At 35.7% G+C, this 20,780-nt stretch overlaps 1 protein-coding gene across 8 annotated transcripts in view; it reads left to right on the forward strand.

The window, feature by feature from the left end:
* The window catches only part of LOC126853945 (protein tramtrack, beta isoform-like), a 72,123-nt gene that overhangs the window by 28,075 nt on the left and 23,268 nt on the right, over positions 1-20,780 (forward strand). Inside the window, exons 5-6 of one of the 8 annotated variants that reach the window (XM_050600176.1) lie at positions 3,857-3,941; positions 9,469-10,050. The exons of 4 other annotated variants lie outside the window; for them this stretch is intronic. In XM_050600176.1, coding sequence (XP_050456133.1) covers positions 3,857-3,941; positions 9,469-9,490 — 107 coding nt within the window. In that variant the 3' untranslated portion in view covers positions 9,491-10,050. Of the gene's footprint in view, positions 1-1,678; positions 2,216-3,856; positions 3,942-9,468; positions 10,051-18,440; positions 20,122-20,780 lie in introns of those variants that run through there. 3 more of the 8 variants (XM_050600174.1, XM_050600171.1, XM_050600170.1) reach the window with 3 other exon arrangements.

The raw sequence follows: 20,780 nt of genomic DNA on the forward strand, positions 1-20,780 counted from the left end.
CCTTAAATTGATTTTGTTGCTAACTCTATTCTCCGTTCATGTTTTGCATCCTCGACCTCGTGGCGATTTCATCATCGTCGTCATCGTCGTCGTCGTCATCATCATCGTCATCGTCATCGTCGTCGTCATCATCGTCATCGTCGCCATAGTAGTCGTTGACAGTCGCTCGATTATATATTTCTCTTGCGCGATTGCATATTCATATTATAATTATATATATAGTTAGTTAAAATGTTGTACGAGATACATTATGCAATAGACGCCAATAGTCGCGGGTTGCGCGTGTTTGATCTTCGACGAGGCAATTTATGTATAGGCGGTATCTGAGAACCAGGGGGGACAAAGTCTATAGTTCATATCGCGATCTCCGTAAATGGAATTTGTCATGCAAACATCGGTGAATTGCTCTCCTTACTGAGATCTTTACATTGAAAATTTATTTTCTATTCGATTTTCTTTTTGTTGATTTGACATCTCTTTCTTTCCTTCTTTTCTCCTGTACGTATTGTGATAGTATCTTTAGTCTCTTGGAACGCGATGAGATGACAGTAGAATTGCGCTTTTTACTTTGGTATTGACATTTGCTACGAGTAGGTAATTATAGATGAGAAAGAGCACGGGGTGAAGTCCTTGATGGAATTGGCTGATTCTCCGTCTTGTTTTTCGATAAACATAAAAAAGTTTCAATTCTTTTTCTTCGAATCGTTATGTCCTTGAATTTGTAATTCTTGTTTTTCTATTTTTATGTCTATGTTATTTTTTTCTGTATACACGTAATTTCTTCATATATACATATATATATTTTTAGCGCTTATAAAAACAAGAGAGGAAATTAAGCAATTCCATTTATGTACATTACTCTGTATAAATACGAGTGTGGTGTTCGTTATCGTTGACTTTGAACGTAATAGAGAAAATTTCTTTTTTTCTCTGCAACTATTTGACGTAGAGTGTGACTTATGGGAAGTATATAGAATGCTCCATTTAACGTTATCATCCGAAATACCTTTTTTTCGCAATGGTGATCATATTTAAGATATTTAAATGTTTCGAAGAACGATATTTGAATCATATTGAAATACGTAAATTATAAAAAAAGTTCATTGAATAGATCGAAAAATATAAATTTCAATTTTATAAAATATAATAATACGGTTATGTAAAGTTAATAATTAAACTATTATTTAGCTTTATCCACAAAATTAGAATTTTATTAATACATAAATATTTTACTTTGTCAAAAACAGCAGTTAGTAAAATAATCATTATAACACAAAAAAGTTTTAGTCTAGAAAAAAATATTTTAAAGTGAAACTTTTAAATATATACAATAAAAAAAAATTTTTTAATGTAAAATATTTATATTTTGAATATCATGCAAGGGAAAATTAGATTATATTTATGTCATTATAAAAACAACTGATAATTTTGGAAAAATAATTTAATATTTATTTTGAATCTTTATTTTGTAATTTTAAACTTTTTTACTAGACTAATTAGGCGCGACGATTTTTTTTAATTTAAGAGATATTATCGCAGATAACATTGCGTAAGAAAAGGAAACGATTAAGTGTGGTAACGTCGAATCGACCATTCTTGGGATGATAATAGTAGACACAGTTGGCATTGTCGGTGGATTATGATGATGAATTCATTGAAACGGGACCTTGTATTCCAGGAACGACAAGGACTTTGAAAAAAGAAAAGGATATAAGTAAAGACAATCACAATAAGTTAGAGCACTCGCAGATTGGTATGGAATGCTGCAAGGTTTGCGGCAAGAGCGTAGCCAACATTAAAAAGCACATGAAATCGCACAATCCCGACAAACACGTATGTCAAATTTGTATGATATCGTTGACCAGGTCTGACAATTTGAAAAGGCATATTAAGCTAAAACACGGAATACGAGAGGGCTCCTTAATATCACCGTTTATGCGTATGGAGCATAAACATTTCTTAGCCAAATCCGAATCGAGTTATTTGACTTAGTAATTCTTGCGTTGCATGATAACAGGCAGTGCGTACACGTGCAAAGTATATTAACCGCGGATTGCGTGAATCTTTGAATTAAGAGTACTACGATTTTAATCAATCCAGGCGTTGAGATATAATAATTTACGGTACTCTCTAAATTAAAACGCCTTAAACTTAAACTATCGCGTATAGAGAAACCCTCTCTCTTGTTGTTTGCTGACATTTGATGCGAGACTGTATTGTAGGTTCCATTTATCTTTGGATTTTTTAAACCTTAGATGCTTGGGCCCTTCGAATCTTAAGAAAATCTCGTTTAACGCACATACTTATTCTTACTTATAATTTATTTTCCTATCGTAATGTAAGCTTATAAATTCGCGTTCACACGTTAGAGAGTTGGCTTGAAATCGTGCAAATTTTTGTACGTGTTTTATGTTTCACACGTAATTAGTAATAATTGCTACGATCAACGAAGTGTCATACGAAGTGTCGACCTCGTCGCACAGCTGTATACGTGACGACTATATAGAACGATGTGCCGTTACGCGTGTTCTTGCGCGTTTTTTCTCTTATTTAAAAGTACTATTACATTTAAACTAAAGTTAAATCTATTTATTCTTGTGCGTTTATAGTTTCTAAGTATTTAACTCTAATTAATAAGAGATGGGATCTCCGTTCTTGCTCAAGAGAACTAGAGCTCCCTTAGCTGTAATGGAGTGTTTTTAGAATCAATGGCCGGAGATCTCAGTGAAAGTAATTTCGAGTACAAAACTTCATCGTATTCTACCTCCCGCTGATTGTCTAATATCGCGTATCGTTCCGAAATACGGAAGATGAGTAATGTTCCTCCAAGATTACGGGGCCATTCCCTGATTTCGTAATCGCCCTTTTCATTTCCTCCGAATTGTTCTGGTTCTGAGGATTCGCGATCTCTATGCCTTCGGACATTCGGATTTTTGGATTCCAATATCTTTAGCTATATCGTTTTTAGGCGCGGCAGAAATATTATTTAACAATATTAAATATTTCGTACACACATGTCGTGAAAAGTTTTGCATTATTTTAATTATTCTCAGCGATCTTTTGGTAAAATTTTTTGCTTAATAGAAAATGTGAACATTTAGTATTATAAAATCATTTTATTACATGTATATTATATATTATATATTATATATTATACATTATATATATATATATATATATATATATATATATATATACACATACACACACACACACACACACACACACACACACACACACACACACACACACATATATATATATATACATATATATATATATATATATATATATATATATATATATATATATAAATGATAACAATAAATTATGGAATCTTCGTAATTTTTAATGCTCGAATTAATTTCGCGCAAAAGAAATTGATGCATTTTTCGACGCGTGCACGTAATATATATAATATAATATATATACATATATATAAATATTTATACATATATATTATATTAATATGACGTAGGTTGTGAATCACGTCGAAGACTGATTTCTGTATGAGCCTCCGCGGCTCAAAAATAGTCATGATGAAACTAGTCCCGCAGGCCCATAGGCTGTTATGAGAAGGAAAAAGGCTTCTTGTTACTTGTGAACTCACTTATGTGGTGCCTTTTGTTTAAGTACAAGGAATCACTAATTAAATACGATAAATAGTAATTATAGTAAGCGAATGCGATACCTCTCTTTTAAGCAGTGCATGGTCATACGTCTGTAGCCCTTTCGTACATCGTTATATAACACGCACCCTTTTTTCGTCGTCTTCGTATCGTTCATGCGACTTTGGGAAGGAATGGCGTGGAGCCAATTTTTTTTTTATCTACCTACATTCTTTCTCTATTTGCAGATGCGACACTTTTAGCTCTTCGAACCATTGAATTCGCGCCAATAGCGAACGTAGATCAAGCAAATATGTCGAAGTTTTGCGGAAAGTATGCGTGCTAACAAACATATGTTGGAGATATTCTTGCACATACATTTAATGTAATCATTAATTTCTTGTTTTTCCAGGTTTCCTTATTATTTAAACACGATTATTTAAGCTCGTTATATATCATAAATCGAGAATTTCGGTCTTATTCTAAATCATGAAAAGAATATTACGTAGGATTAGTTAAAGTTATACACAGAATTCTACAGGATTAAGTGTAATAAGTATACTTTGCTCTTTCAATAGTTGCAACATTAAATTTTTTCTCGCAACTATTGAAATTTGCTCTTCTCGTCGTAGCTTTCTAAGAGAATTCCTCGGTATTTTAGCGATTTTTCGAAACATTCTCGTCGGCCGACAGGCGACAGTGAACTTTTGCTGTCTGTCCGTTCGTACAAAGAGACATCGCGGTTTCACGGGAATGTAATGCAGTCTCGTACGTTTGTCCTCTCTCTACACTTATACATGTTACGCAACAACGAGCGTTGTTTCGTTTCGCCAAGCGAATGTTTCCGGAAGCATTACGGTTTTCGAAACACGCAAAACTCAGGAATCTAATAGATCATTTTGATTATGAACAGTGATCACAAAATGTTATTTGTATGCCTAAAGAGAGAGAATCATATAATTCTCTTATTTTTATATTTCCTTTTTACGAAAATATTATTTGCTTTCCGTTTACCATTTATTTAATTTTTACAATTTTCGTAGCAGTTTGATTATAAGCTTTATTACAATATATTTTAATGTGCAAATTAATATGGGAGAATTTAAATTACTTTAAATTAAAAATTTTAAGATATTTTAATTTTCAAATTTTTTAACTCAGAAATTTTTGCACTTTTACTTTAACAAATATTTGATTTTTTATTTTTCTTGGAAAGAATAAGCTAAAGCCGCACGCTAAGTCCAAAATCGATTACGCCGAACGGTAGTAAAAATTGCAAGAGTTTGGAATCACATAGCTCTATCAATGACACGTGTATCGATTCTTTCCGTTCTGACGAAAGAATCGATGTAACGACAAACAAGCGTTAGTCCAGAGCGCAACGTGATACATGAAAATCAAAAGAATTGGAAATTGTAATGTTTGTTTGCCAAATAATAATAACAGGCGATTCAATATTATTTTTTAAATCATGTTTTGCGCTTGGCGAATCATATGATGCGGTCTGATCGAAAGAGAGAGACAGAGGAGATTTCTATATCAAGAAATTGCCTCTTTAGAAATGACCTATAAATATTAAAAACTTATATAGTCTGCGCATATTTACTATGCAGTGACGTAGTGGTTTCACTGTGAGATTCTCAGGCATTTTGTACGCGGAATTTGGTATCCTCGAGCACGGGATTTACGGACGGCACAGATTCTTGAATCTCTCAACTCCATCTCTAACAAGGAGAACACGTAGCCCGAGCGACAATTCGGATCCGGTAATATTAACGTCGTGAGCTGGCCGTGACATGCAGCTCGTAACGGAGTCTTCTGCATTATATATATACCTTTCTCTCTCTCTCTCTCTCTCTCTCTCTCTCTCTCTCACTATCGCGCGAAACGTGAGGCACGTTGTCGCGTCACGGAGAGGCACTTCGGTGTCATAACTTTGCGACCTTTAACGTCGGAAAATTATGCGTTCGTCTCTCCGGGCAATGTTGAATAGTCCCTGCATTAGTGAACTGAGCAGGGCCCAAATGGAAATTAGTATCGCGAGACCGTCGCAGTCTTTCTCTCTTTTTATTGAGCAATAAAAAGCCAACAATGTTTTGCATCCCCCTACAATAGCTCGGTCCATTGATCCATCGCTGCATCTAATTATACAGCGTGCGCCCTTCATTACCCTAATTGTTCTCGTAGGATGCTGTCTTCTGTCCTTGATTCCATCGATCCGTTTCAATATTCTTTGTAGTTCATCGAATTGAATCGTATATTTTATAAATTTATAAATTTGATTTCTGTTTCTCTAGCGAGATGCGCATATTTAGAAATTTAAAAATCGAGAAAACTTTTGATTTTAGAGGATCTTATTAATTTTTATTAATTCTTCGTTGAAACATTAAAGATTTTTTTATACTCTTGGGATATTTCTATATCATAAAATATTCTATATTTCTATTTCGTAAAATATGTTTAAGTAATCTTAATACTCTAGCTATAAATGATATGTTCAAGAAATTTCTCTTCGTTAATGAAAATGCCAGAATATTATTAGATCGCAGCAAGGCATAGCACATTTTCTTAACAGATTCGTAATTTTAATATTATAGGACGTTATACGATCTGCGAGATTTTTTATCGGTTTTGTTTTCATGATCTCTCTCTCTCTCTCTCTTTTTTACGTCAACCTTCCCTTTTGCTTCCGCTCTTTTCTCTATCGCTCCTTGATTCTACTGTCGTCTCTAAAATCACTATCACGGAATCTTCTTTACTCAATACTTATATTCTCTTCACTTATACTTGTTCTCGACATCTATCGATCCTCGAACAAAGCGGCTCCACCGACGAAACGACGTATTGTAGATTTTCTTTGCTCTCCAGATGCATCGGTTGTTTGATAATCTCGGTACGAGTGAGCGAGCGCGACTCGTCAATGAAGCCGCGAGGTCCTTTTCCGATTTCGATAAGCTCCTTACTAGCATATCTTCTCGCCCTTATTACACGAGCGCGCTTCATGGCGGTCGCACGGATGTGACAGTGGTTTGAAAACGAGGATGGGAGAGAGTGTCCTCAATAAGAGGATCACCGGATAGAGATGTACGTCGAATAGTATCCTTGGCCGCAAAGAGTTTCTCGAACACGCGACGAAAAGCTTTCGTCTCTCTTTCGTACTCTCTGCTTACTTAAAACTCGGCAGTTGGCTTAGCCAAGTGGAGGAGAAGCTGAAGCCTTCCGCCGATAAGTCCTCCTTGATAGCTCATTCGTCGAAGTAGAAAAAACTTGTCTAACGTGGTCTCGCGAAATTCGACCGATCGCGCCAAGCCATTAATAATCATTTAACCGTCGTACAAGCCTCAGTACATTCGAATCGTACCGACGATCTATTTTAAACAGTTTTATAAACGACTTTAAAGTTTTTTTATAATTTTATAATTTTATTTATTTATATATTTATTTATTTATATATATATTTGCGTCAATTTCAGAAAATTTATTTAATGGCGAAATTCATGAATTGTTGCTCGTATTTTTCTTCATAACCAGATTTGATTATAGAACCATTCCTCTCAATTTATATATAGCTATACATTTCTATTTTTTTAGATTTTTTAGATATGCAAATTTTTTATGCCGTACTTTTTTGTCGCGTTGCGCGTACATTTGAATCTTTAATAATACTTTTTAAAGTCGCTTGTGACCATTGTTAAATATTCAAAGTGGCCTTTGTATTCTGCCAGTATTGAATGTCCGATTGGATGTAGGAAACGTTGTTCTCTTTGCATATATCGTGATGTCCTTGTTATCGCTGTTTCTGAATAGTTCAATCAACCCTCCTTATGTCTTGAGTGGTTACATGTTCGAGGAACGCTGCGATATTGTCTTCGAACAGACGGCATGTATTCCACAGACCTGAGTAAAGCGCTCTGTATAGCTATATCTACTGACAGGAATACTCGAAATGAACTTTCAACGTTTCGGCTTACGAGTAGTATTCCGGAAATCAACCGCATCGGGAAAGTTGGCGCGACGGAATTTCGTCACTCCTTGAAATTCACGCGACATGATACAAAGGATTTTATCTAATAATTAAATTATGAATGATTATATAATTATGGAGGAAATTTAGCTTTGTGAGATTACGGAAAAGAAAAATATAGAATTTAAATATTATAATAAGCATGATAGATTCTTTGATTTCTCAGGATCGACAATTGCTCTGGCATTTTCGAGTGTTTCGCGTGATATCTTTTAAATTAATAATCATAAATATTTCATATAAATCAAGAAAATTATTACGATTGGTATATTATTCGCAGAAAGAAATCGCGGTTCTCGACTTTGAGTATCGCTGCTCGGAATTTAAGAAAAATTCCTCATTCGATGCAAACACTATGTCACGCGATATAGTAGCAAGTATTTCTTTACAAGTGAATTTAGTGCGGCATCTGGTTCAAGAGAAAATAAAAAATGAAAGAGGGAAAAAGTATCGCTCCCCGTGTCGACCATATGATCGTCATTCTCTGAGGGAGACACGAAATCCTGTATTATCCCCGTATCGTACGGACCGCTGTGTTGAATCTACGTACATAGATCACGCGGCTGCACTCCTCAGCATATATGCAGTTTAGTCGAATGTACCGGGAGGAAGCGCGCCGCACACAATGGGGTAGGAAATACACTCTGTTCTCTCCTTTTTGCTCCCTTCTCTCGTCATCCTCTATGGCCGCTGTTGCGTTTCCGCGTTTACCCTTCCTGCATCTCTTCTTCCTAACGGCTCTTTCTAGCAGCAGGCGCGGTGATCGATGTCAGTATATGAGAGAATATCGGGTTTTCATCCATAAAATGATTGGGCGTTGTTAACACGATTTTCAAGCTCTATGTTCGTCTAAGTATTTTTTACATTCATCTAATTCGTGATTAGGCCTTTAAATAGTTTGTGAGAGAATTGTTTTAACAAAGAAGTCTTTCTCCTGCGTTGATTAAAATTAAATTTGCATCACTATCTTTTTTGTGATTTTATATATTGTTAGTCTGTTCGACTATTAAAATTTTACATGATTTGAGTTAAGATCGGTTTCTATCTATAATAAAATAATTTTGTACGAAAGGACTAGTTATTTAAAATAATTTTTTTATAATGAATAAAATTAAATATTTAAATATTATCCATTCGCGTAATAAGAGGAAGAGATGAAAGTTTCGCTGAGACATGCATTCGGATGCATTATTCAAAATATAAATCGCCGGCGTATATTCCCTTCGCGCGTATATCAACGTTGCCGGCCGAAAAATAGAGACAGCTTACATGTGCATCGCCCGGTACAAAGTGTGTTAAGCTCCGAAAGGGCCCGTCCGTTTCTCTCCTCTGCATAATAAATCTTCTCGAGCATCCCCTCCGTTATACCATGTCCTTCCCTCAGTCCCCCTTTCTCTCTTTCTCGATATCTCTTTATTCATCGCATGAACCACTGCTCTCTCTCTACCGTTCTTTATCTCGTTTCCTCTATCTCCGATGCAGCCAGTAATGTCTCACTAGAGAGAAAGAGTTGTCCCGTGGTCAGGCAATGAAGCGCTGACAGCTGGATCGCGTTCTTCTCCGCCCTTTAATCTCTCCGAGTCCAAGGATTCTTGGGAATGAAGAGGTAGCGCGATCCTAAATTTATAAAGTTTTAGATAATCGACGAAATTCTATAATATCAAGAAAATTATATAATATCGAAAAATATCGAAAAATTGACGATGACGCGTTTTCGATTTTTCTATTACAACCATACATTATTTACAGACACATATTTGAATTATATTTGAAAATAAATATACTCAAGTTTAGTTAAGTTTAGTTAAGAACCAAAAGATATTCTTTTTTTATTAGAATAAATTCGAGGAGAAGATAAAAAAAAGGGAGGAGTAACTGGCTTACAAAGATAATATACGTTCCGAATCGATGTTGAACGAGCACCAGAGAGGATACGAAATGCGCGTAGAGTACGCCTACTCGGTAAAGTTTTGGAACGCTTGCGTATCCGCCTCATTCGTCTCTGTCTTGGCAAGTTTTGCAGGAATACTTCCACTTCCGACTGGCTCGAGTTCCGTACGACGCCCACCGTAGGTCCGCCGAGCATTTGAATGCGCTTCGTGCCTCGCGATTCCGATATAAATCATCATGCGAGCACCCGCCGGTGTAAGGGTCCGCATTACGTCCCCGATAAGATCAGTTTTGAAGTTTCGGAAATAATCACGCTACCGAACAGCTTGCTTGTTACACTAATACGTTGCTGCCGTTCGTCTCCTCCGTGTTTCCCATATTTTCATCCTTTCTTTTGAAAGGCATGCGGAATTCATCTCGCGCGAAGCGAGATGTTGAAGTGTAAGCTTTTTACCAAACTAGGATCTATCTATCAATCTAGCAATATGACAATTAATGTTTTAACTTATTTATTTATTATTTAGATTTATTATTTTTTATTTTATTAGCTTTTTATTTTAATTATTAAATTAAATTTTCTATTATTTATTTTGAAACTATTTATTATATAGGATTTTAAATTTTCGTAAAGAATTGAACATTTTTATTTGCTTTATTTTATATTGTTCTCACAATTTTCTGAGAACTAGCTTGAAATATTAAACGATTTTTCACTACAAAATATCAATATAAAAGTAAATGTTTACATAACTCTATTCAGTTCTTCAAATTCCTTACTTTTTTATGCTTTGTACGCAAAATATCAGAATGCAACATGAGTTGTTAAAGAGGATCAGAAAATCGTACGTGCTTTTAGAAATATGGACACGTGTCTGGCATACACGTCTTTACATATTTTCAGCGTATATAAACTGTACGAAGAAAGGAATACTAGATTACATATCGCGGAATATTACTATAAACGCGGAAAAAATGCGGAAATTTCGATGAGAAACAGAGTTTGATTTTACGGCTAATCAACTAATGCACTGAAAAATTTGGAAGAACCTGTAGATTTGAAACATGGCTTGATATTCCTCGATACTTTGCACAAAGAGTTATCAATGGCACACGCTAAAAACGCGATGTCAACGTTTATGGTAAAAGCTATTTCGATGACCTCGAGGAGCTATTTTCGGCGCGGTGTACTTAATCATCCATCCGCGATCGGTACCTTCCTTTTCACAGCCAAAGTTCCGCAACGATTTTCGATTAATGCTTCACGAAACTTTCGATTAATTAGCAGACCAAAGAGCATTATTTATATATTTACAAATGCATAATTTTTACATGCTAGAATGGAAGGATTCATTTTTTTTTACGCTACATAAGCTTGCACGAACCTCGTGTATTAGGTACAAAAACATAGTGTCGTGTAATATGACGTCGGCAAAATATTACGTTCAGTATCATCAGTCAATGTCCTTCTCGCAAATCAAGATTGTCGCGTCGAGGGTCGAATCAAGATTGCGCCATTGAACTTCATTTCCGGACGTTAATTTTGCACGGGAATAATCCTATATCGCGTGGAGAAATATTGGCATTGTCGACGGCACATCGATTCCTTCTGCTCGATAACTAAAATATAACCAGCAGTGTCACGCTACTACCTATGGACAGGTTTACTGCGTATTGCCGGTGCATGGCATGTTCAGTTTGTTGAATACGTTTCGCCGATCTTGCGACATTGATCACGCGAAAATATCGCGAAATTTCTCGTGGTTTAAATAGAAATAAATTTCCAAGTTCTAATTAGAAATAAATTCCCAATGGATCGTGTATCATTGTATTGTGTTACTTTAATTATATTAAAAATTAATAATATTTAATTATATTAAAAGCAGAGAATATCATGATACATTGGATACCGAATATTTTATCGCGTTCGATCATCGAAGTCTCTGTTCATACGATAATTCTAAGCACTTGAGATATTTATCATTAGATCTTTAGATTTTTTGTTTTTTGAATCTCTCAATTTCTTCTTGAACATGAAAGATTTACAAAAAATTGAAAATTAAAAATTAAATATAAAATATTAAATTCGTATAGCAAATAATAAATATGTAATGTAGGTATCGATTTGGAAAATTGTCTGTGTGTGTTGCCAGTCCACACAGATCAATTTCCTAATCATCTATTTTTTTTTGCTACGCTAGGTTCCGTATTTTTTACTTCGACATGCTTAGAGAAGGAAGTACGTTCGATAACAACGATGCTGTTAGGGTTTATTGCGTTGACCATTGCTCTTATTTCAAGAGCCTTCATCCTTTCCCATTTTCCTCGTTCATAAAAAAATTGTGCCATAAGAAACGCCTGCCTATGCGCCAACGTAGATTAATGTAACTATCATAAGAATTTAATTATTCGCTTACAAAGCTAACGTTTGTATACGTAGAGATTAGGATTTTCGTGTGCGTGTGCCAAACAAAATTTTGCGCTACTTTATTATTTATCTGCATATTCGTGATAAATTAAAAAATATCATCTTGGTATCTTTTCGAGTTTTTAGCCATTCAGCTTTTAAAGCTAAGTGATGGAATTTTAAGATTCGGAGATTTAAAAAGTTTTACAGCTTTTTGAATCATCCACGTTTAATATTAATAGAAACTTTTTTTTTTTTTAATTGTTGGAAATTAACGTTACCTAATAATTATTTTCAAAGAAAGTATCGTAGAAATGTTTTTTGGCACGCGCAACAAGTATTAAGATTTAAGCGAGTATAAATGAAGGTAACCAAGTTACTAAATGAAATATTGTAATATTTTTGTACCGAGAAGAGATTTGTGAAATATAATAAACAATGATTATTTAATCTAACCTACACTATGAACTGCGAATGTATGCTTTTTTGCTACATTCGATATTCTTACGATACGATGTATCGAAAGATATACCAAATTTGACTATTTTTCGGATATTCTCTGTTCTGCCAGAAAACAGAAAAAGAGGATGCATGCTTCGTGATTTTCATGGCGAAAGAATCGCTCTATTTATTTATTTATTTTTTTTGTTATTTGATCGCATAGCGGAACACGTGTCGCAACATATGCCAAAAAAGAAAGAAAGAGAGAGAATATAATTTACATTCTCTAAAAAGAACAAAAAGAGTAGATTCTCGTTTACTTGAATATTATCATTTTCCGACATACATAGGTGCTTTGTCTTCGTCATTTTCTCAATCCTCTTTTCTTTATCTTTTCTTATATTTTCTGTCCCTCTCCGTTATATATATATATATATATATATATATGTTTTTCTTTACTCACTCTTCCTCTCATTTCTATTCTGTCTTATTCGCTTTCTTATCAGTCTTAATTAAATTTATGCGAGTCGCGAAATGTAATCATAATAGCAATTGACAATTCTCTCGCTCTTCACAAGAGACGTATTCTAACCCGGTGTTTTTCAACCTCCATTATTTCATTATGTGACAAACAGATCTTTCGCGATGAATATGAGGGAAAAAGTTTTGGTTAGCTTTTTAGAACCTTTTATAATATATCTTTCATTGTTTATTAAAACGAATCCCAAGCAAGTATTAACAACACAAGGTGTTCGAGAAAGATATTTAAAAATAGCGGAATTCATCTAATGCGGAATAAATAATCTCGTCGCGTACACATCGCGAGTCTGTGAAGTATTTGTCATGTTGCGTGCTTTTTATCAAAAAATCAAGATCAAAGGGACTATTAAACTCTACCATAACCTTGCGGAAGAAATATATCGATAGCAGAATCATGTGGAAAAAATTTGAAATTGACCATTACTTGGAACAAAGATTACACTTTTGCATCTTATTTTTCATATATCGATGTATCAATATGAATATAATTTAATAATGAAATATTATATATGTATATAGCAAGAAATATTATAATAAATAATCTTATAATTATAATTATATTTTAATCTTGTTATATATAAATTTATTACACAAATCTTTTTCTGCTGATTGATATGTGACTTCCAATAAGCGCAATCTCTTTGCAATACGTTTCATCGATCTCTCGCGGCATCTTTCAAGGCATTTTTATTACGCAAAAAGGGTTGAAAAACACTGTTCTAACCGAATCTAACCGAGGCTACTCCACTAACAAGAGAGAAAAGGTACTCACACACATTTATATATATATCGCTCCCAACTTTGTGTATATGTATAATAAAAAGCGACAGTGTACAAAGCCTTTTTTACAGCGACGACGGGGCGTCGTATCCACGACTGCATTCCGCACACTCGTCATGGAAATTCCGGGAAAAATGGAAATAGAAAAAGTAGCGCGGAGAGGGGAAGGGGTGGGGAGCAGACGATCGCGTTTCATTGAAAATCGAATGATGAAAGTTTTTAACTTGTCTGCTGCCTTTCTTCTCCCTCCTCTGTCTCCCTCTTCTTTCTTTAGCAAATCCTTCTTTGATCCTCTCATCGATCGGAAAGCGGGCGGGGTGACCTTTCACCTTCTTTCTCTGCAGTTCCCGCGCGCGCACCATCACGCGAATATTATTTAAATCGCGCATTAATCGAGAACGGAAGGTAGCGTGAATGCAGTCGAACGATATGACGTTACATCGCAACAGCGTCGATGCAATCGGTCTTTCGAGAAGCTAGACAGCAATTTAACCCTTTGTTGCACTCGCCGTTTCCGCGAGACATGCATAAGGTGACGCTTGCACATACGGAATGGTTGGAAAAACACGCCCAAACATACCGTAACTCGTGCAAATACACGCGAATATAAATTTTAATTTTTTATTATCGCTATGATGCAGTAATTATTTTCTAAATAATTAATATATAGAGTTATATAGAGAATATTTAAAGAAAGAAAGAATATTATAGTAGAGAATTTAGTAAGATAATTTTAATAATAATTGGAATAAGAATTTTTTCATATATCATTTTTTTTATATTTTTTTAATGGGATACACAAGATTTTTAAAATGCATATAGATTTATTCAATGCGTTATTCAATATTTGTGCGAGTATTGTTGTGCATTTTCTTGTAAAATTATTTCCTCCAGTGATTTCTTGTATTCTTTTTACTTTGAAACGCGCTTTGCTTCGCATTGCTGACTTCGCGGCAAAATAAAGTGGCACGTAATCATTGTGAAAATAAGGCAGTTTGCAAAGGTTTAACACGCGATATCATGCTTGGGTTATCGCTGGAATGGAGTCTCTTGCGAAAGTTTCTTCAATCAGTTTATCCGGACTCCGAGATGGTCTTGCCCGACAAGAGTAAATGGCATTCTATAGGGTGTCTTATATAACAATCTATTAACAATATATAATAAAAATATATTATTTTTTTAAGAACTCTGGAAAAAATATCTTTTTAACAAAGATTAAATTGTATTTTACTTTTTTTAAATATGAGGAACTTGAAATTTTTAAGCAATATAAAAAAAATTTAAAGATTTTTCTAGTGAAAGGAACATAAAAAATTCAGAAAATATTCAATACAAATATATGTTTAAAAAAATAGTGGCTAATTAAATCTCCTTCAAATTGTTATTTTATCAAAAATAAATTTTATCACTGATATGTGCGTCACACCCTATATTTCCATTATGATTGTCGGCGGATGTTCCGGGTATATACACTAAGTGAGGTGCATTAAAACGAATATTGATCAGTTTAAATAGGAGCGCGAGCTTTCAGGGACTCCTTTTTTCCAGATCATGGAGCATCTCGAGTGTCATTTCTCTGTCTCACGAAAAGCCCGTCGAAGAGTAAATCACTTTCGATTCACAGTCAACGCCTCTCTCTCCATAAAAATAAATTAAAGTAGTTTTATGCGATATGATGCGCTGAAACGCATATCATTTTTGATGTAAGCTTTCTTATTATAATATATACATATTAAACCAGTATCTTTAAAAATCTTTGTAAAGATTTTAAAAAATTTCGTATTAAAAATTTTGTACTCTCTTGATTACATACATTTTTTTAAATACAATTTTTATTATATTTTCTGATAATACAAGTACGAATTTGGCGGAAATAATTATATAGTAATTACTCATTACCATGTTGGTTATATCAAAATGTCTGTGAATTACGCGTTCTGACAAAGAATAAGTCACACGAGAGAGACGCTTTGTAAAAGAAGACGGCTTTGAAGACAAGATCCGCGATTTGACATTCCGAGGTGTTCTATCTCGGCAGGTAGAGGGTTTTCATTGCAGCATTATAACGGATTTATGCACATCGTAAATACGCAACGCGTGCGTGCGTACTTATGCGGATTCGAGTGCGCTGAGTGAGCGACCTCTCAGAGTGCTCCATTACGTTTTGGGTATATCTATCTTCCGTTTGAGATTTGGGTGCCGGGCACTTGTGCCTCGAGACAGACAGAACCATTTGGCGTCCTTGAATAATATAACGACCTCGTTTCCTCCGTGCATTAGGATATGGGAAGTATAATTGTTTCGGTCGTCTCGCGTATACGTATCGTTTCAATAATTAATTCGACCGACTTGGTAACATATATAACATCGCGCACACTCGGTGCGCGATGTTATATATGTTTTTCTTCGGATAAAACGTCTCGCTCGGATAACCCATTGTTGATCTCTCATACTTGAAATTTTGAGAATACATCGTGCATAAGACAAATAATATATGGCCCACGATTAGTCAATTTTTTAAGTAGCGAATGTCAATGTTGATTTTTTTAGCTTGTGCGAGATTGATGACATATTAATTGTTTCATTCGTAGCACTTTATTTCTTATTACGGAGCACACACGCGTGGACTTAACGCGATACTAAAAGGACGAGAAAAGCCCATTTACGATCTCAGCTCGCTTTGCCTACGCACAAAACTTGTACGCCCATTCTTACGCTTTTTCTTTGATTAATCGCACTGGTTTGGAGTTTGATCGATGTTTAAAGAGAATTTACATGTCTGCGCTTTGATCGCACGTATTCATGTACTATAATTTCAATCGCGTTGAGAAGCAAATGTTTGCATTTCGTTTAAAGACGCGCGGTATATGTACATTTCTTCGATGCAACTCTAGATCTCGCTATTTGATACCTAAATATTTTTTAACTGTTTTTAATTATTTGCATATATTGAACGACAATTACATATTTGAAAGATCAGTATTCAAGATAATCAGTATTCATAAATCGGCATAATTACATAATTATAAAAGATTATTATAAAAAAAGAAAATAATTTTTTAGAAATAAAATTTGACGAACGAAAATGTTATATGAATATACGTTATATTTTTCTTTTTTCATAAGAAAAACTTTTCGATTGAAATGTTTGAGCAGTAATGATATTTTCGGCTATTTTTTTTTTTTATTTTTATCATTATTGTAAATTGTTGTTGTTTGCATTTATAAAAGACGATGCGAAATTTTTAGTGCATACGCGTTTTAATTGCAAAGAACAGCGACAATATTTGTTTATTCGTTGACTCGAAGCGCCGCTTGATTTAATATTTATTCCTTCATTATACGTTTTTCGTATCAGATATTTGCGAAAATAGCCTGTAAGAGAGCTGGGATCTCTCACAAAGCGAAATTCCATGTTTTTAAATACGGAATTATTAAGCTCGTACAAAGAGCGTTTCTCGAGAGAAGTTATTCCAAGTATGAGAAAGATGAGAAGCCAGCAGGTCAATTTATTTAAATTTATTTAAACGATACTATCTATATCTTATTAACTCGCAAAAAAATAACGGCGCCTCGAGGGAACGCGGAGGTAACGAGCGACTTTTAATCAAGAACCCATATTTTTTCTGTTTATTGCAAAATAAGTAACGTCATATCACGAATGATTCCATTGTACGATTCAAGTGTTTATTTCGTGTTATAAACTACTTTGTATTTTTTCCAACATATGATTTTTTTTTTATTTAATTCTCCGATTGCGAAAAGCGACACTTTTCAAAATTGCATTGGTATAATTTACGATGAATGGTATGATTTACGATTTATTTATGATGACAAAAATAAAAGAATTTTTCTCTTTTTTCTTTTCTATTATTCGTACATTCGATTAAATGTTTGTTTTTTGTTCTGTCTGTCTCGAGCGATTAAGACTAACGCGCGTGCAGGATTCATTACACATATATACACTGTAAATTTTATCAAAAGAATGGGAGGATTTTTACGGGAAAGGAAAGAGACGTAGAGAGATAGGGAAGCAAAAGCGACTAAAAAATTCGGGGACAACGAACGCGCGATATTAATAATGAGAGTGAGATCAGGATCGGAGGATCCAAGGATACAGAGAAATCTTGTTCGCAACTGCGAGGAATTAAATGTTCGACGAACCCCAGGGACTCAAGACCTCGGGGGATCTTAGAATCCGAGGATTCGAGAAGCCGAGTATCTATAGGTTCAAGATTCCGAAGATCGAATGTCTCAAGATCCTAGGACTCGATGATCTAGAGATCTCAGACTCGAAGAATTCGAGAATCCAAAGATTCAAAGACCCAATCCGGGATCCGTGTCCACAATTCTGCTCCGAAGGATTCGAGGATTCGGGGATCCTGGAATCCGCGAGACTTCCGGGATCCACGGAGTCGAATGCCTCTACCCAAGTATCCAAGGATCCGGCGACCCTCGAGAAAAGTCACTCTAGAACCAAAAAAAAAAAAAAAGTAACGAGCTTAAATCGAGAAATGTATCGAAGTAAAGTACCACAAAAAGCGAAAGCAGCACGAAAACTGCATAGAAGTAACAGTAACGTAATCAGGATAACATGACGAAAAAATAATATAAAAAAGAAAAAAAAAATAGAAAAAAAGAGAGAGAGAGAGAAAGAGAAAGAAACGAGCCGCCGGCGACCGAGTGGCTCGCCGCGTAGTTCGTGTTGGATGGCCAACAGCTGAAAGTGACTTGTCTTGTGTTGATGTTGCAGGTTCAAAAGCCTGGCACATGCGGCTGACCTTTGACCGGGTGCCAGGCGGCTGCAACCTTCACAGGTGCAAGCTGTGCGGCAAGGTCGTGACGCACATCAGGAACCACTACCACGTCCACTTCCCCGGCAGGTTTGAGTGTCCTCTCTGTCGTGCCACGTATACACGTAGCGACAACCTGCGTACGCACTATAAATTTAAACACCCCGAAGCAAGAAAGATCGATCTTAATGATTTTATGGCGGGCTCGTTGGCGCTTTCAACGAGCAACGATACCATGAACACGCTATCCTAAAGACGCCGGAAAAAGAAAGAGATAGAAAGCGAGGGGAATGTGAGAGATTATATATATTTATTATATATATTTAAATATATATTTAATATATAAATATATTAAGTATATATTTAAATATGCATATACATATATATTAAAATATAATATATATATGTAATAATACACGCCCCACAAGAATTATATATATAAACGATAGAACATATATCAAGAGCGCGCGGGTGGCCGCAGCCGCAGGGGGGTATTTCGCAAGCGGCGAAAATACGATCCTGAAGTTACGGTCATTGGGGAGATTACAAGGGCCGGCCAATTTCGGCTTTTCTTCTTTCTCGAACACCAAATCTTTTGTAGTTTTTACGCTTAAGGGATCGAGAAATTCTCCTACATAGGGGTCTTTTTTAACAAACAAAAATTGCAAAAAATGGCAAAAAAAAAGAACAGAGAAGATTAATATACAGCGATGTGTACAGTTTAGTGTGCGGTGACTTTTCTTGGGAGTGGGCTTGTTGTAGCTAACTTGTCGAAGCTGTGAGAATTGAGTTTTCTTTTTCTTTTCTTTTTTTCTTTTTTTTCTTTTTTAGTAGAAGTCGCCGATGAGCGAGTGTAAAGTGCGAAACACTTGAAGTCGCGGGCCGTGGTTACAAAGAGGCCGACTCTCCGCGTCGCGCGAATGCGTTTTTTTTGCGTCCTGACTTGTTGACCTGAGGCAGGAGAGATTCCGCGATGAAATTTAATTTCGTTGTCTATCGCCGGACGAAGAAAGCTCGTTATATCGCGCGACGGCAACAATGACGATACGTTGCTTTCTCTCGGTTTTTCAGGAATGTCAAATCGGTTCGATCGATTTGAATCGATCAGGAAGTGGATCGCATAATCCCTTCGAGGTTGAAATACCCTCGAATCCATGAACGTTGACTTGATCCAGACTGATGCCTTCAAGATGCGGCAAGATCGAGACCTTCTCGGATTTCGAGTCGATGAGCCGAGGTAGAGCTTCGCGTTCTCAATTGCAGTACCGTCGATCGATCGATCCGTGACGAGTCGTATTGCATAGCGCAGGTCGCTTTATCGGAACTCTCTTTCCTTGTCACGAAAGAAACACGTTCGCGCGCGAGAGCAAGATTGCCTATACTCTGTCTATCTCTGACGCGGAGCGTCGTACTTGCATGTTTTGTTCTTTGCCGATCGCATAATTTATCGCGATAGATTGTGTGCGTCGACCTCGCACACAGCCGCGTCCGCGACGATGTCCAAAGACCGGGCAGCTTTATCTTTTTTTTTTCCCGTGGTAAGAAAACGAGCGGCGATCGCCGATGCTTTTTAACGAGTGTTCGGGGAAAGTTGCACGATCAAAATGATATGAAAGGTTCGCACGGTTAGTGTGTGCGCTCTGATTTAATTACATAATTATAATATATATAAATATACATATATAAATATTATATATATATATATATATATATATATATATATACATATATAAAATGGGAGCAAACGTGGTGCCAATTTCCTCCCGTAGACGCTGCTGCCGACCGGTCGAGACGGCAGCCGGAAAGAAAATATTAATGATTCAATTAATTATATCTATTAATTATAAAACTGAGTCGCTGGAAGTAATTCATTCGATACGCAGGGTGAATTGTATAGTTGTTGAAGAGTTTATAGTTGAACTTCATATTAGATTGTAATCTCGTAAAGTAAAATATTACATATGCAGCGCCTTCGGGAACCAGTAGCAATATTTAATATTTATGCGTGCACATCTATGCACGCATACGTGTTCCTTAATACATTACACGCGAAATATACACACAAATACACACACACACACACACACACACATACATACATACACATATTCGCGCACGCAGATATACCGGGCGTCACAACGTCACGGGCGAGATATCGGCAATCGCGTCCGCGATACACGCACCACGCATACAAGCGAGCAGCAGGAACACGCGTGTACGCGCAAGTAACACGCAACGCAAATCGAGCGACAACGAAATTTCTGTCCTTTTATGCATACATTCGTAAAATTTTCATAACG

This window comes from Cataglyphis hispanica, chromosome 13 (assembly GCF_021464435.1).
Source record: "Cataglyphis hispanica isolate Lineage 1 chromosome 13, ULB_Chis1_1.0, whole genome shotgun sequence".
Lineage (NCBI taxonomy): Eukaryota > Metazoa > Arthropoda > Insecta > Hymenoptera > Formicidae > Cataglyphis > Cataglyphis hispanica.